We start from the raw sequence: 18,706 nt of genomic DNA, 5'->3' as shown, positions 1-18,706 counted from the left end.
AATTCTTCACTTAAGAAGTATCAAACAATCTACAACTCACTAATGCTGAAAATAAAAGCATATGAAACCAAAAAAATCACCCGTAAAGTGTATTTGACTATGTATAAACATTATGAAAAAAAAATATTTCCAAATGTAGACACTGTCAAATATTTGCAGAACAACACGCTAGGCAATTTATCCACTGAGCTGTTCTCTGTAATCAATCTATTTTTGGAAGACTGTACGTAATAAATGTAAATCTACTTTGCTGTATATACTCTCTTTTAAAGTGTTTTTCCTCATTAAAGTATTAGAGCACACTAACATTTCAACAGTAAAAAAAAAATGATGTTTGTACTTACATTAAAATCTTTTTCTGCCGCCTACAGGAGGTTGGAATACTGGCAAACATAAAAATGTTTAAGCCAGATCCTGTAAATACCACCTCTAACCATCATGCCTCAGCTTTGGGAGCAATACTGAGAGGCAGAACCTGTGTCCCTCAATAGACTTCAAGAAAATAATTTTACAATACAAACATCTTGTTTTCTTTATCATCCATTAAGGGACATAATACTTAATTTATTCTGAAGTGAGACTTCCAAAATCAGTCCAATTGAGGGGTAGGTAGCAGCCATGGAGAGGTCCAACAGATGTGGAGACCATTCACAACAGAGTATCTGAAGGAATTAACACCTGAATCAAGGCTACATAAAAAAGAGCCATGCCATGCAAAAACAGGGAATCTGGCATGACCAAAGGGAGGGCACCCAGGATCAACCTATTGATCTAGATCAGGCCAGAGAATTACCACTAAGGGGAAACTGATACCTGAGGAATGATGCACCCCAAACAGCAAAAATCATAGGACCAACCAACCATCTACCAAAAAAACGTGGAAACATGCTACCTGAACAGGAGAAAACTAATCTAACAGCTAATGCATACCATATCCATGTCCAAAAAGAAAGGGCAGCCGGTCAACAGCAGAAGTCTTAAGCTTGGCATTCATAATGCTTGACTTTACGGAGAAGAGGTTTGGACAGACATAGCATTTCTTAAAGAAAGAACAGCTGGTCAACAGCAGAAGGCTTAAACTTATCGCTTCTAACCCTGGATTTCAGGGAAAGAAACTGATCCCACATCCCCCCACCACCACGGCTACTCATCCCATCCTCCCACAACTGCCACTGCTGCCACTCATCCCATCCCCTCACCGCTGCCACTGATTCCATTCCCTCCAACCACTACTCCCACAGGGCTGCCTGGACAATGACAACATGGTTGGAGTTATGTTAATAGTAAACTCAACCCACATCCCTGAGACTGCCACGCCCTCCTGTTCCTGAGCCAGTCAATAGGAGGAGGAAAGAGGACCTGTCATAGGGAAGGGGATTAGAGACTAGTAACCCCACCCCCCATTACTGAGCCAGCTCCGTCCTCCTGTACCTGAGCCTTACACTGGCCAGTGGGAGGGAGAAAGAGGACCTGTCATAAGGGAAGGGGATCCAGAGAAGGCTAAACTACAAGTCCCAGAGAAGGAGGGGAAGGGGCAGAGGAGCCCATAATAGGCAACAAAGTTTCAATTGCACCCAACCACCTACTATCACTGACCTCTGAGGGCCCATAATATTCTGTATATGACAATAGAGTATTATATGTGACCAGGGGTATAACTACAGGGGTCACTACAGCCCAAAGCTCCAAGGGGGCTATGCCTTGCCTCTTTACACCTGGACAGGAAGAGCATCAGGGGTGAAATATACAGGAAAAAATCCCTTCCATTTTCCTCCTGTAGCCACTGAAAGCCATCTTCTCTTCCTATCCCTTCTTCAGGCATTTAGCAGCTGCAGGAGGAAAATGGAGGGGAATTATTCCTCTACATGCTGTCCCCGCCACACCTCCTATCCAGGTCCTGCTGACTCAGGCCCCAGGATCAGGGGGGCCCTTCATGATTTCCTGCACTGGGGCCATGAAGGTTCTAGATACGACTCTGGCTACCAATACTAGATATCTGGCAATTTGCATCTAGACAAGGTTTGCAGATAATTGGACTTTCAGCATGGCTTAAACTGCAGGAATCCAGGAAACTGACTCTCCTCAGGAAAGGTCTCCTGAACCAGTGTGAACCAAAGTGCACTATGCACTTGAGCAGACATCAGCCCCATGTGAGACACAAGCTTAGATCACAGCTAAAGAGTAGGACTACAGACATTTGTTCCAAATGCTCCATTAAACCCTAGAGATGGAGGTATCCACAGTATAACTTAATGTGAATCACAGGTGTTCCTACAGTGAGGAGAGACCACTGTACAATAAATTCCCTCACAAAGAGGAAAAGCTCTGCCCAGGGGCGGACTGACAACTCATGGGGCCCCCGGGCAATAGGGGATCATGGGGCCCCTGTGTCCTTGCCCAAACTCAAAAAAGCCTATGAAAAAGGTACCAGGGACATCTCATGGGGCCCCCTACTGACCCCGGGCCCTCGGGCAGGGCCCGTGTTTCCAAATGGTCAGTTCGCCCCTGGCTCTGCCACATTCTCAGCAGGTACCCACTATCGTACAAGGTGTTTTATGTGCACATAGAGAAATGTTTTAAACAGTGGGTGTAATGGGGCAGTCTTTGCAGCTGTAGATGCTCCAAAATGAAAAACTGTACCAACAAGAGCAGACTGATCCTCTAAATGTAGGGTAGTTTGTGTTATGGCAACTAAAGAAGGCACCCCTTGTAAATCTGAATCATCTGCAGATGGCACAAAAACAACCTTTGTAGGAGTATATTATGAGGACTCCTTACCACAGTTAAATCTGCAGTGCCAGGAAATTCAGAAGCTGCACAACAATAGTGACTGTGAGGTAGCTCTCACTGTTTCAGCCCAACTGGCCTTAATCACTAAGCGAGTCTTCAGATACAGGATAACAGTTGAGGCTGTGCCGCGATTCTGGACTCAGATAGCGCTCCGTGGCTAATTACACATTACAATAAGGTCTGAAAAGCACCACACTCCAGAGCCCAGTGCCCTGAGATCACATTGCAGGCTAGCCTTCCAATCCAGCAGGGTTTGAGTACAGACTCCAAAGCTGTTGTTTAGGATATGCCAAAATCCAGATGGTTGCTATGTAGAGACCAACTAGAACAGTGATATGGAAGTCTCGATTGTAGTAATACAGGGGTGCAATAATACAGGGGCTGGCTTCAACTTTTTTTTTGTTTCCCAGTGTCCCAAACTGTATACAGCAGTATAACCCAACTGTTTCAGAATTACCATGTCCATCAATGGACGATAATGGGCCCACCATGGGAATTAATTTAATTTTAATAAAAATTAAAATGTCATTGTCTAAACGTGACTCTTAAAAATAAAAAATCAACAAAATAAATATTTATATATATGTTTAAATCTTATACTCACTTTTTTCATTTTCATGACTTCAACAAATCTAGAAAACAATATACAAAATACACTTTGATCTATAGTTGTAAAATGTATTTTCAAACCAAAGGTAATCGGTAAATGTGGCTATTACTTATCAAAACTAAGATCCTAATACAGTCCATATTAAGGAACATATTATAGATATACAGTATAAATGTATTTGAAAGAATTAGGATTTATGTAGACGAGGGTGCGCATGCCCACTCAACAAAGCCCAAAGGATAGAGCCTAGATAGAACTACAGTATATTAGGACTTTATTACATAAATTCATTATTATATGTGCTGTTATTTACTTATAGGGAGAGGTAAAAAGGAAGAGGGTCCCCAAAAGCCTACACTCAATCTGAGAATAATTCTCACAAAAGAGTCATGGCAACCATATCATAAATTAAATAAGGTATAATTAAATGTCAAAATAACATTTCTTACCTATGTTTCCTATCTATATCTGGATACATCTCCAGGGGTGCAATCATCCCCAAAAAAACATGAATCAGTCATCCAGTCCTGTTGCTGCTCATTAAACCTCTGTGTGTGCCATTCAAAAACAAAAGGAGGTAACCATTGGGTACGCAAACCTACTCCCCAGCAAAACCATGTGTACCCAAACATTTTAAAAATAAAGTAGTGCACGAAAAAGAAGAAAATACCCTACGTTTTGGTGGGGAGTAGGTTTGCACACCCCATGATTACCCCCTTTAGTTTTTGAGTGGCACATACAGAGGTTTATTGAGCAGCAACAGGACTGGGATGGCAGAATAATGTTTTTTGGGGTGGTGATTTATTACTCCCACTAAACGCTATACCTGAATGTGAACATTGTATTTACAGTGTGCCCTAGCACTTCCACATCTGGAGATGTATCCAGATATATATGGGAACCATGAGTGTGAAGTGTTATTTTGACAATTAATGTATACTGTAGCTACAAGTGTCCAGTGGGAGTTTACTTCCACTTTAACGGCAGTTCAAAAAAACTGGCTTTGCTGTCTGGCAGAGCTTTATAGATCTCAGGAATGAACACATAAAAATACAAAACCTTTTGCAGGTATATCAGTTTCCACACATAATTCATCTGAATATTTATCTGCTTTCAACTTAACACAAAAACCCTTTACAGCAGTATTAAACCAAATGCCAACATTTATTTTATTGCAGCTTATCAATTCTTAGATGTGATGGCTGCATTAGGTTTCTTTTCTTTTTTCTTTCATTTATTTTCACCTGCTGATCCAGCCAGTAGGTCTGTTTTTTTAACAGAACAAGCTGCCTTGCAGATATAAACCAATCTAGCAGCACCCAAACTACCTATACCAATTACTACCACACCCTAAAAGAAAAGTCAATCACTTTCACCCTTGAAAGTAAACGTAAAAAATATATAACCTTTTCTCAAACAATTAACCTATATCAATAACCAATCATGAGTGTCCAAAATGTCCTCAATCACAATATATTCAAAAAATATAGATTCAGTCTCCATCTAATAAAGTTTTTCTTCCTCCAAAATAAATGTATGTCTTTACTTTATTCCCCGTGATATATCCAGATTTTCTTGTACCTAGACACGTAATAAGGTCCGGCAAAGTCTCGGATTATACCAGATGATGTACAGATTCCCATGTGACCAATGATCCTACTCTGCTCTGCCTACGCAAATGCTACTGTGGACACAATGCTAGCATAGGGGAAAAGACACAATGGGGGAGAGCTACCAGGTTCAGGTCTGGCTACTGACCCAACAATACAACAAACAAGAGATACCTGTGCTCCTTTTTTTTTGCCTTGCAGATATATCAGTTAGAAGGTTGAGACACATCATTTATCACTGGCAGGGGTGCTTACAATGGTCAGCTTTTATTTATGTATGTAACATTTGTATGTGTAACATCCATCTAACATTACTCGACTCCCAGGCTAACAATGCCGTCATCCAAAGGAGTTTCTGTTGCTCTTTCATCCAGAGTGGTGTCTCACTAATAGAGGAGGTGTGTTACTGGCCAGATCACCAGGTGGAAAAAGTGGAAAAAAGTATTGAAAAAGAAAACAAATGCAGCCACCACATATAATGATTGGTAAACTGCAATATGTTACATTTTTGGTTTTTGGTATAATACCACTTTAAAGTGCAATGGTTTAGACTGGTTTTGGTGTGTAATATACCTAAATTACCTTTTGGTTTCCCTTATAGACTCTTCAGTGGTTTCTTTATATTTGGGGTATGTGTTATTGCTATCCATGCAAACTTTCCCAATAAATGCTCTCTGACCATATTGACCTATAAAACAAAACCATATTGTGTTACCTATACATGAGGCACTATTTTTCTTTGTCAGAAATATATATATTCATACAGGAAACTCAATAATATTGTCAGTAATTTTGTTAGAAAGGACTTTTGTGTTGTTTACTAAATCAATAGATATAGGTCTGTGTAGTATGCATTTGTGTAGGTTTGTTAGGTGTAAGGGGTTTGAAGGCAATAACTGTGATTCAGACTGTTTGAAAATAAATGAATGCAATTACAATAACTGACAAATTATTTATACACTTGGCACTGTGAGCATGACATTATGTTTTACACACAGTCATGTCCAGAGGCGGACTGACCATTTGGAAACTCGGGCACTGCCCGAGGGCCCGGGGTCAGTAGGGGGCCCCATGAGATGCCCCTGGTACCTTTTTCATAGGCTTTTTTGAGTTTGGGCAAGGACACAGGGGTCCCATGATCCCCTATTGCCCGGGGGCCCCATAAGTTGTCAGTCCGCCCCTGGTCATGTCCCACAGATCCAGCATCACTAACCTAAGCACATAGTATATCATGAATTGGATGGACTGGTGTCTTTATTCAACCTTACCAGCTATGCAACTAATCTGTGTAATCATATATTGTCTTAGAATTTGTTGTGGCCTAGTTCTCTTTTCTGCTTTATCAAAATATACTGTAGCTGCATGTCAGTTAGGTGAGTCTAGCAAACTACAAAAAAAACAATCCAATATCCAAATCCAGAAAAAAAGTGATTGGCTTGACCTATACTTTAACCACTTTACCGCCACAAGATTTTACCCCCTTCATGGCCAGTGCATTTTTGCTATTCAGTACTGCGCTACTTTAACTGGCGATTGCACAGTCATGCGACACTATACGCAAAGTAAATTTATATAATTTTTTCACACAAATAGAGCTTTCTTTGGTGGTATTTGATCACCACTTGGTTGTTTATTTTTTCCAATATAAAAAAAAAATATTCTGCTTTCTTTTATAAAACATATCCAATAAAAAAAATAAAAAAATCTAATTTCTTCATAAATTTAGGGCAAAATGTATTCTGCTACATGTCTTTTGTAAAAATAAAAACCCAATAAGTGTATATTAACTGGTTTGTGTGAAAGTTCTAGCTTCTACAAACTTTGGTATAGATACTGGAATGGAATTTAAGCAGCTATGACACTATACTGGTAATGATGGTGACCAGCAAATTATAGTGGGACTGTGATAGTGTGGCAGACAATCTGGCACTAGCTGACTCTGGCTATGAGGTACACTAACTGACTAACTGACACTGACATCAATAGTAGCACTAATACAGTGATCAGAGCTAATACTGTATACTGTCATAGTACGAATGTCACTGGCTGGGAAGGGGTTAACATCTAGGGTTAACTGTGTACCTAACAATGTGTATTGTGTGTAATATGTGCTGCTTTACTGTGTTTTTTCCTCTCTGCTTTGCAGGGAGAAGAAACAGGCAGAGCACTGTTCACAGCACACAGAGTTCTACACCGTGTTCCAAATTATTATGCAAATTCTATTTAAGTGTCACAAAGATTAAATATTTAGTTTTTCAGTTTAACTCATGGATGGCATTGTGTCTCAGGGCTCTTTTGATCACTGAAAACAATCTCGGACACCTGTGATAATTAGATTGGCCGGTGAGCCCAATTTAAGGAAAAACTACTGAAGGACGGTGTTCCACATTATTAAGCAGAGCACCATTTTCAAGCAATATGGGGAAGAAAAAGGATCTTTCTGCTGCCGAAAAGAGTGAAATAGTTCAATTCCTTTGGACGAGGTATGAAAACATTATATATTTCATGAAAACTTAAGGGTGATCATCGCACAATTAAGAGATTTGTGGCTGATTCAGAGCACAGACGGGTTCGTGCAGATAAAGGTACATTGAAGAAGATTCCTTCCAGATCCATGCATCGGATCAAGAGAGCAGCTGCTAAAATACCATTACATAGCAGCAAACAGATATTTGAAGCTGCTAGTGCCTCTGGAGTCCCACGGACATCAAGGTGTAGAGTCCTCCAGAGTCTTGCAACTGTGCATAAACCTTCTATTCGGCCACCAATAACCAATGCTCACAAGCAGAAACGGCTGCATTGGGCAGAAAAATCCATGAAGACTAATTTTCAAACAGTCCTGTTCACTGATGAGTGCCGAGCAACCCTGGATGGTCCAGATGGATAGAGTAGTGGATGGTTGGTGGATGGCCACCCTGTTCCAACAAGACTGCGACGTCAGCAAGGCGGTGGTGGAGTCATGTTTTGGGCCGGAATCATGGGAACAGAGCTGGTCAGCCTCTTTAGGGGCCCCGAAGGTGTAAAGATGACCTCTGCAAAGTATGTGGAGTTTATGACTGACCACTTTCTTCCCTGGTACAGAAGGAAGAACTATGCTTTCCGTAATAAAATCATCTTCATGCATGACAATGCACCATCTCATGCTGCAAAGAATACCTCTGCATCAATGGCTGTTATGGGGATAAAAGGAGAGAAAGTCATGGTGTGGCCTCCATCCTCCCCTGACCTCAATCCTATTGAGAACCTTTAGAGCATCCTCAAGCAAAAGATCTATGAGGGTGGGAGGAAGTTTACATCCAAACAGCAACTCTGGGAGGCTATTCTGACATCTTGCAAACAAATTCAAGCAGAAACTGTCCAAAAACTCACAAGTTCAATGGATGCAAGACTTGTGAAGCTGCTATCAAACAAGGGGTCCTATGTTAAAATGTAACGTGACCTGTTAAAATTTTTACAAAGTTAAAATGTTGTTAAAAGTTTGATTGAAATAGCTTTTGAGTTCAGTAAATATGCTGCAAACACAACAAATGACAATTTTCAGTTCTTTACAACCTATAAAGTGTTTTGAAACTTACTGTGCGTAATAATTTGGAACAGTGCATTGTAAGTGTTTTATGTTTAAAGAAAATCCTGTTATCATTAGGAGGTTTGTTCAATAGAATTTGAATTGTACTCTTAATAGTTGATAACATGAGAATTATGCTGACTGTTATGACATCAATTATTTAGGTAAATGAGAAAAATATCATTTGCATAATAATTTGGAACACGGTGTATGTTTTTGTAAACACAGAACTATGTGTGTGATTGGCCACAGCCAATCAGCTGACTTCAGCCAAAATCATTGGCTGAAATCAGCTGCCAAACTTGTGCTGTGTCCAATCACAAGTCAGCAGGGGGTGCAAGCATACACTCCTCGAACCTGAAGAAAGCCTGGAGCTGCTGCCCGCTCACAACTGCTGTGGGTGGGCAGCAAGTGGTAAATGAAGTCATGAAACAACATACATTATATTGGGACGCCTGCCCAAAAATATTGGGACGCCTGCCTTTACACGCACATGAACTTTAATGGCATCCCAGTCTTAGTCTGTAGGGTTTAATATTGAGTTGGCCCACCCTTTGCAGCTATAACAGCTTCAACTCTTCTGGGAAAGATGTCCACAAGGTTTAGGAGTGTGTCTATGGGAATGTTTGACCATTCTTCCAGAAGCACATTTGTGAAGTCAGGCACTGATGTTGGACGAGTAGGCCTGGCTTGCAGTCTCATCATCCCTAATTCATCCCAAAGGTGTTCTATCAGGTTTAGGTCAGGACTCAGGCCAGTCAAGTTCCTCCACCCCAAACTTGCTTATCCATGTCTTTATGGACCTTGCTGTGTGCACTGGTGCATAGTCATGTTGGAACAGGAAGGGATCAACCCCAAACTGTTCCCACAAAGTTAGGAGTATGAAATTGTCCAAAATGTCTTGGTATGCTGATGACTTAAGAGTACCCTTCACTGGAACTAAGGAGCCAAGCCCAACCCCTGAAAAACAACCCCACACCATAATCCCCCCTCCACCAAACTTTTCACTTGGCACAATGCAGTCAGACAAGTACCGTTCTCCTGGCACCCGCTAAACCCAGACGTTCACCAGATTGCCAGACAGAGAACCATGATTTGTCACTCCAGAGAACACGTCTCCACTGCTCTAGAGTCCAGTGATGGAATGCTTTACACCACTGCAACCGACACTTTGCATTTCACTTGGTGATGTAAGGCTTGGATGCAGCTGCTTGGCCATGGAAACCCATTCCATGAAGCTCTCTACGCACTGTCATTGTGCTAATCTGATGGCCACATGAAGTTTGGAGGTCTTTAGCTATTGACTCTGCAGACAGTTATGACTTCAGCGCACTGTGTGCTTCAGCATGCGCTAACTCCGCTCTGTCATTTTACATGGCCTACCACTTCATGGCTGAGTCGCTGTTGTTACCAGTTGCTTCCACTTTGTTATATTACCACTAACATTTAACTATGGAATATTTAGTAGCAAGGAAATGTCAGGGATGGACTTATTGCACAGGTGGCAACCTATCACAGTACCACGCTTGAATTCACTGAGCTCCTGAGAGCGACCCATTCTTTCACAAATATTTGTAGAAGCAGTCTGCATGCCTAGGTGCTTGATTTTATACATCTGTGGCCATGGAGGTGATTGAAACACCTGAATTCAATGATTTGGAGGGGTGTCGCAATTCTTTTGGCAATATAGTGTAGAACTGCATCTGACCACATGAAGCAGATTAGGAGCATAGACCCTTAAGGTGATATTTTATAAAACCAAAATTGCACTTCAAAACAGCAATGTTTGACCTGTGAAAATTTTAAATCATGGATTGGAAACCCCCAACATGTGTCAGGGATGGCAGTGAACACCTTTTCTGCCAGCATGCTATGTCAGGATTTTCCCCACATGCAGAGTATGTGATGAGAAATAGCTTCCAGTGCACTGGTCCTCAATCCACCTCTTCCAACCATCCTAGGTGCTAATATGTGGCATCACATACAAGTACCTGGTTTGGATGCAAGAGATAGACGCTAAAACAGATAGTTGTGTCTCACTGCTGCTACGCTGTGAAGCTCTGCATATGGGGGGAATCGCACCCTGTCTTAAATACTAGTGACCTTTGCACTCTGCTCTACAAAGTACTGTACTGACCCCTGCACTCTGCATTATTTACCCCTGACCCTTGCATTCTGCCCTACAAATTGCCTGCCTTTCATGCTACTGTACCCTGAACTCTGCATTGCATAGTACAGATCCCTAAACTCTGCCCTATAAACTACTAGCCCATACAATCTTTTTACGTACTATTTTCCACTGTACTCTACATTACATACTACTAAATACTGTACTCTGCCCTACATAGTACTAACTCCTTTTCATGCTACTGACCTCTGCATTCTGTATTACAAACCACTGATCCATGAACTCTACATTATATACTACAGACACCTAAACTCTGTGCTACAAACTACTGACCCCTGCCCTCTGTTTTCCATACTATTGACTCCTGCAGTCCACCCTACATACTACTGGCCCTGTACTCTGCTGTAAATACTACTGATCCCTGTATTCTGCCCTACATACTACTAACCCCTGTACTCTGCCCTACATAAGACTAACCCCTGTACTCTGCCCTACATACTACTAACCCCTGTACTCGCCCTACACACTACTAACTCTTGTACTCTGTCTATATAGTAGTAATCCCTGAATTCTGCATTACATACTACTGATTCCTAAACTCTTTGGTACAAACTACTGAGCCCTGCACTCTACCTTACATTCAACTGACACCTGCACTTTGCCCTTCATACTGCTGACCTCTGCACTCTGTCCCACATACTACTAACTCCTACACTGTGCCCTTCATACTGCTGACCTCTGCACTCTGTCCCACATACAACCGACCACTGCACTGTGCCCTATAAACTAATCATCTCATCTGGACATTTTGTTTTATATATCTAGCATTCTCAATTTCTAACAAACATTTTTAAAAACACTATTCTCAAAAGGTTGACATAAGAACCATTAACAGTGCAGCACAATAAAATATGATACCAATAACTTATAGCAGCAAAATATGTATCAAAGTCCACATATTAAACAAACCACCAACATAAGTGGATAGATCAAGATGTGTTATATAAGTGACAAATTGTTCACTCCGGTGCTGATAAAGTGATTGCTCCCGTCACCAATTGCAATTGTGGCTGCTCACCTTAAAGTGTTACTAAACCCACAACAGTAAAATCAGTGTGTATATGCAGTAAAGCATGTTTGTTATACTCACTGTGGAACCTAAGGGGTTAATCCTCTGCATTGTGTAAAAATGATGTTTGATCCTGACTTCTCTGATCCTGCCCTTCTTCCAGTGCCCCCCTCTTATCTCCTGACAAGACATATCATGTGGAGACACTCTGCACATGCTCAGTTTGGTGTGTATTGCTAGAGAGGTGTTTTTTTTCTTGGGAGGGTGTGTGTGATCAGTACAGGGCCAATCACCACTGTCCAGACAGATGCCAGGGGTTCTGCATCCTCCTAGAAAACTCCTCCTACACGCTTTAACCAGTGCTCTGCTGAACACTGGTAGAAGTCTGCTTTAACTTGTGATGAGAAAAGGTATTTAGAAGTTTCTATTTACTAAAATAATTGCATTTCCATGTAGTGTATACTGTGGGAGACCAGATATAGTGAATGCAGGGTCCTGGGTTTAGTAACACTTTAAGGATATGACTCCTGAACTAACAGGATGGTAATATGTTGGGACAGTCACTTGTAGGCAACTCCAATGGTCCAGGCAAGTAGAGTCTCAGGATGTATCAAAAAGAATAAAATTGCACTTACAAAACTGGCACTTCAATCCAAGTGCATAGATCAGATAGCATGTACGAAACAGCAAGATAGCCGTGATGTCAGCGAGCATGACTCCTCCTCCTGTACGCCTTACATCCTGGGCGGGACTCTGTCAGCGGGGATGGAGCCACATTATACACCCGCATACACATATATCAGTGCCATTGCCATAGAGACAGAGACGCCAGGAAAAAAAAGGATCGAAACGGCCTTACCTCTTAAAAATATACAGATATATCTAGTAGCAAATCTGCACTCAGTGAAGATATATCTCAAATAATTCCATAAAAAAATAGCTACTTATTATGCCTAAATTTTGGTAAAAACCATAAGTGGCTCACCGTGACCCCAGAGAATGAAAAACAAAACATGCACATTTGGGGACACAAGAAAAAACAAATATAAAAATGTGTAAACATAAAAAACACCCGCAGCTATCTTTCAAAAAAGAATAAATATATAAAATATTAACGATCAGAAATAAAAATTTAAATTGAAGTCAACATTTAAGCCGGTGGGAGTAATAACTTTCGTCTCGTTAATCCAATAGGATACTCTTCATCTTAATTGTCCACCAATGTCTGTTGACCTTCTCAATAGCATAAAACTTTAGAAGGTTGCCTACTCCTGTTCTTAAGTTTGAGTCTGTTTGGAAGCCTTCCCAGGCATATAACATAGTGGACTAATTACCAGAGCCACATCAAACAAAAAACAACCATATAGAGATTTAAACTGATTATCACAGTGTTATTAAATAAACAGAACATTTAACCACTTCCAGTCCGGAGACTTTTACCCCCTTCCTGTCCAGGCCAATTTTCAGCTTTCAGCGCTATCACACTTTGAACGACAATTGCGCGGTCATGCAACACTGTACCCATATGAATTTTTTACCATTTTTTTGAGACAGATAAAACTTTATTTTGGTGGTATTTATTCACCGCTGGGATGTTTATTTTTTTTGCTATGTAAATGAAAATGTCCAAAAATTTTGAAAAAAAGTGTTTTTCTTATAAAATTTTGCAAATAAATAATATTTCATCATAAATCTTGGCCAAAATTTATTCCGTTATCTTTTTAGTAAAAATAAGCCAAAAATTATAATTATAATTTTTAAACTTTTTTTTTTTTTTATATTATTATTTATTTTATTATTTATTTATTTTTTACATACTGTCACCCTAGCAGTACAGTGTCACCATGGTGACACTGTACTACTTGTGGGGGGTGCTAAAGATTTTTTTTTTTTTTTTTTTTTTTTTTTTTTTACACTGATTGATTTTACACCCATATAGGATGTAAAAGCAATCATTTCTCTTTCACTGTGTCTGCATTCTTGCAGCCATTGAGAACTACAAAGTGAGCTGTGATTGGTCACAGCTTGTCACATGGTACAAGGCTGTTGTGAATAGCCTTGTACCATGTGACCTCTGTGATCATTCACAGATTTCACACGTAGTAAGCAATGATGTCCGAAGTGACATCTTGCTTATTACTTTGCATGTGATCACTGATTGGCCAATCAGTGATCACATGATCGGGACCTCGTACAGAGGTCTGGTCCAACGATTGGTGTTTCACTGTGTCCAGAGGACACAGCGGGCACTGGATCGCTGTGCTGCGCGCTCCCGGGGAGCGCGCACAAGCAGGGTGCAGGGAGGCCGTTTATAAACGGCCACCCGACCCTGCAGTGCCACCGTTTATATACAACGGCCGGTTGGGAAGTGGTTAAATACTGTATGTACCTATTGCTTTTTAATAGGATTTATAGTGTGTAAGTTCTTACTAGCAATGTCAGCCAATACAATAGAAGCATCAGTGTGAATTGTTGCAAAGTAGCAAGCTGTTGTTGTGCCATTCTTAAGTGTTCTTTTCTGAAAGAAAAGAAAAGAAAATTTTAAAACAATGAACACCAGACCCATGAAAGGAACTACATTTGAATGAAGACTAAAACAAATCATCATTCGTTCAACCTCACATGTGTGGCACCCTGTATGGAAGCAATTATCATTCTTTGACAATTTTTATTTATTTCAGGTACTTATATAGCACTGTTAATTTATGCAGCGCTTTACATATATATATTGTAGATTCACATCAGTCCCTAACCCTCAAGGGGTGTACAATCTAAGGTCCCTTAACTCACATTCATACATACATATAGTAGGGACAATTTAGACAGGATCCAATTCACCTACCAGCATGTCTTTGGAGGGTGGGAGGAAACTGGAGTACCTGGAGGAAACCCACACAGGCACAGGTAGAACATGCAAACTCCAGGCAGGTGGTGCCATGGTTGGGATTCAAACCAACAAGCCTAGTACTGCCAAGCAGAAGTGCTAACCACTAAGCCACTGTGCCACTAGCAATGATTGATGTGCATAAGGGTTTATATCATCCAGCGTTCCACCACCCTCGGCAATAATCACATATAGTATGTCCCCTCTAGTGTATTCTATGGCTGGGCCAAGTGTAAGTGTGCCTATTTAAAAGGATACCATAATCATTGCCACCCCTGATTAGGCTGGGTGTAAAAACTTCCATTAGGCCGCATGCATACCTGTTTGATGCGACACGTCACTTTTGTTACCTCGTTTTTTGGTGCATTTGTTCTGCCATTGGCTCATGCTGCTATCAATCAAATGGTGTGAAGAGGGATCAAGGAGCGGGCCAAGCCACATTGTGTGTGTCAATGGACACAGGCAGGACTGCTTGGGAGCAAGCGGCTTAAGGGGACACAGAGAGAAGTGCAGGAGCCTGGAGCCTGTGCACCATTGCACAGAGCAGGTAAGTATAACATGTTTGGTATTTTAATTTAAAAAATGCCAGCTTTACAATCAATTTAAAGATGTAAGAACTGTGCCATCTTCAGTCTAGGTATGTATTTCAACCAGGTAATAATTCTAATTTGAAAGAACTACTAAAGCAAGTGCAAAACATGTAACTTTCATGAAAGGGACATGTATATCAGACACAAAACAGTTATGCCATTACAATTTCTTTCACATTTTCAAATGCCCCCCCCCCCACACAAACCCATATCAAAATCATTATTATTAACATTGTTCATGTGTGTTCCATTACAGGATACGCAAGCATTTCATCATTGCAACTACCCTAATAAACCTTGGACCTTAGGCTTTTTCTGGCATTGCTGCAGTAAAAGCTTCTTTCTGGCAACTCAACCATGCAGCTCATTTTTGTATTGTTGTATTGGGCTCCATACAAACAACTACATCGTCTTTCTGTATTTCTTTTGAGGTAACCTGTGGATTTTTCTTTGTATTTTGAACAATTCTCCTGGCAGTTGTGGCTGCAATCTTTCTTGGTCTACCTGACCTTGGCTTGATATCTAGAGAACGCCGAATTTTCCACTTCTTAAGTGATTCAACAGTACTGACTGGTGTTCTCAAGGCTTTGGATATCTTGTTAGATTCATTTCCATCTTTATAAAGTTTCATTACCCTGTTACGCGCATCTTTTGATAGTTCTTTTCTGCTCCCCATGGCTCAGTATCTAGCCTGCTCAGTGTATCCATGTGAGTGCTAACAAACTCATTGACTATACACAGACACTAATTGCAATGTAAAAAGCCACAGATGTGAGAAATTAACCTTTAACCGTTTCAATACTGCAATTTTACACCTTCCTGCCCAGGCCATTTTTCAGGTTTCAGCGCTCTCACACTTTGAATGACAATTGCGCGGTCATACAACATTGTACCCAAACTAAAATTTTATCATTTTCTTCACACAACTAGAGCTTTCTTTTGGTGGTATTTAATCACCACTGGGGTTTTTATTTTTTGCTAAATTAACAAAAAAAGACCAAACATTTTGAAAAAAAACCCCACATTTTTCTTAGTTTCTGTTATAAAAGTTTACAAATAAATAATTGTTCTTCATAAATTTAGGCCGAGATGTATTCTGCTACATGTCTTTGGTGAAAATAACCCAAATTAGGATGTATTTTTTAGTTTTTAGGAAAGTTATAGAGTTCACAAACTATGGTATAGATCTGAAAATTGATCAATCCTGAAGTACTGACGGCCAATCTAACTTCTTGAGGTCTAAGAATGTCAGAATAGTACAGATATCCCCAAATGACCCCTTTTTGCAGAGTAGACAGTCCGACGTACTTCATAAGAGGCATGGCGAGTTTTTTGAAGTTGTATTTTTTTGTCATAATTTTTCGGAAAATGAAAAAATGAAAAAAATTATTTTCACTATTTTTTTTTTTACATACTGTCACCAGTGCAGTACAGCGTCATCATATAACTGGCATGGCGGTGAACAGGGACACTGACTGGTGACAGTATGAAAAAAAAAAATATATATATTTTTTTTAATTTTTTTTATATTTAATTTTTTATTACATTTTTTTTATTTTTTTCATATTTTACTATGACCAAAATAGTACAATGTTACCATAGTAACATTGTACTACTTTGGGGAAGTGATCAGTATTTTTTTTTTTTTTTTTTTACACAATTTGCTTATAGCAAAGAATTACTTTGCTATAAGCAAGCATTTACCTGAATGAAATCGATTCATTCAGCTTTTTTTTTTTTTTCGTGTGCTTAGCTGTGATTTGGTCACAGCTAATCACATGACATGTGCATGTGATTAGCTGTGACCATTCACAGCTAGGCACTAGTATACAATGGATGGCATCATGAATGAAGCCATCCATTGTATACAACTGTCATGTGACCTGCTGTGATTGGTCACAGCAGGTCACATGGTACCAGCAACGGGAGCCGGTACTCGGATCTGTCATCGGCCGTGTCCGAGGTGCACGGCTGATGACAGATCGCACTGCTGTGCCGCTCTGCACTAGCGCAAATGGCGCATGTGCGGGAGCACGCCAAATGGCGTGTACCCGGAACGGAGAGACACTTCTGAAGCCGCCAAACGGCCATTGGCCGGGCGGCTAATGGTTAATTGACATTTAATTTGTGTGTGTCACCTTGTATGTCTATAGCAAGGCCAAACATTTCAGGGTAAGTAAACTTTTGATCAGGGCCATTTGGGTGAGTTCTGTTATCATTATGATTTAAAAAAGAGCCAAACAACTATGTGATCATAAATGGCTTCATATGATCACTATCCTTAAATAAAGAGTTTTGTGGCATGATCAGTCATATTTTCAATATCAATGCCAAAATTTCATGATTTCTGCCAGGGTATGAAAACAGAGTAAGCTCAACTGTATACTACTTTGCTGTACATGTACAGAAAACTTATGAAACCTTACAACAACTGAGTTGTACACGTTACTAGCAGTCTCCAAGTTTGCATATGTATCTTCAATTGGGAATGTAGTATGCTTCAACCATTCCAAAAGTGGTCTTTCCATTCCTGTTCCAATGAATGAGTACTGGGGTGCGTGGATGTGGGTATCAACCATTCCAGGCATGAAGAATTCACTATAGTAAAAAAAAAATCTATATTTTAATAAACAAAACACAGATTCCGTTTAGATGCCTACACTCTATGGACTTTACAAAAAGATAATGCAAATTATTCCTTACACAAAAAATGCAAAAAATCATTTTACCCACTTTTCCTTTTCAAGTTTGAGTTCTTAACAATTTATAAATTAATAGCTGGGTGCAATAATTTGTGTCTTTTGCATTTGCCTGGAGATCAGCTTTAAATGTATTCATTGCAGGATAAATACCTAAATTTGGCCTGGGAACATCTTCTTGTAATCCAAAGCTCTGGATAGAAAGTAAGCATTGCAGTTGTTTTTTAATGTTTAACTTTCAATGGACTATATTATTATTATTATATTTAGTTTTGGTGATCCATTTAACTCTTATTCAAGTTCTAAGGGAAGCCCAAAAAAACCTACCTGAACTTGCACTATTGGATGTTGTTGTCACCAAACCCATATAAACCTGTGGAATCTGACAAAGGTCCAGACACACAGAAATACATTATGCAATAAGCAGGTAGTGTGACCCCAGATAACAAGTTCTCAGGTTTTCACTAATAACTGGCAGCACCAATATTTACTGATGTTTACAATTCATCTAAACGATTGTTTACAATTCACCTTAAAGTGATAATGAACCCTTAGGCCCCATTCACACTATGGTGTTTTGAATCCTGGGCAGAATCGCTGTGATTCTGCCCACAATTTCATAATGCTTTGCTAAAATAACAAATCTCACAACAGCATGTTCATTCATTTTAGCCTCAATTTTATTAGCACTTTCAACAGCCGGTTTAACACTGAATATGCTTCAACAAAATGATGACCATCTGCACACAGACACTTACTCC

General features: G+C 40.0%; 1 protein-coding gene across 2 annotated transcripts in view; it reads right to left on the bottom strand.

Moving 5' to 3' along the window:
• The window catches only part of GDA (guanine deaminase), a 100,557-nt gene that overhangs the window by 27,020 nt on the left and 54,831 nt on the right, over positions 1–18,706 (bottom strand). For both annotated transcript variants that reach the window (XM_089691068.1, XM_089691069.1), the window contains 4 exons: positions 17,673–17,844; positions 14,203–14,290; positions 5,593–5,698; positions 3,395–3,422 (listed from right to left, as the gene is read on the bottom strand). In XM_089691068.1, the coding sequence (XP_089547194.1) occupies positions 3,395–3,422; positions 5,593–5,698; positions 14,203–14,290; positions 17,673–17,844 (394 nt within the window). The remainder of the gene's footprint in view (positions 1–3,394; positions 3,423–5,592; positions 5,699–14,202; positions 14,291–17,672; positions 17,845–18,706) is intronic.

This window comes from Staurois parvus, unplaced genomic scaffold (genome assembly GCF_062004578.1).
Source record: "Staurois parvus isolate SC_StPar_1 unplaced genomic scaffold, SC_StPar_1.0 ptg000549l, whole genome shotgun sequence".
In the NCBI taxonomy this organism is placed as follows: Eukaryota; Metazoa; Chordata; class Amphibia; order Anura; family Ranidae; genus Staurois; species Staurois parvus.
The sequence above is the reverse complement of the archived record's forward strand: the minus strand, read 5'-3'. Positions and strand labels throughout refer to the sequence as shown.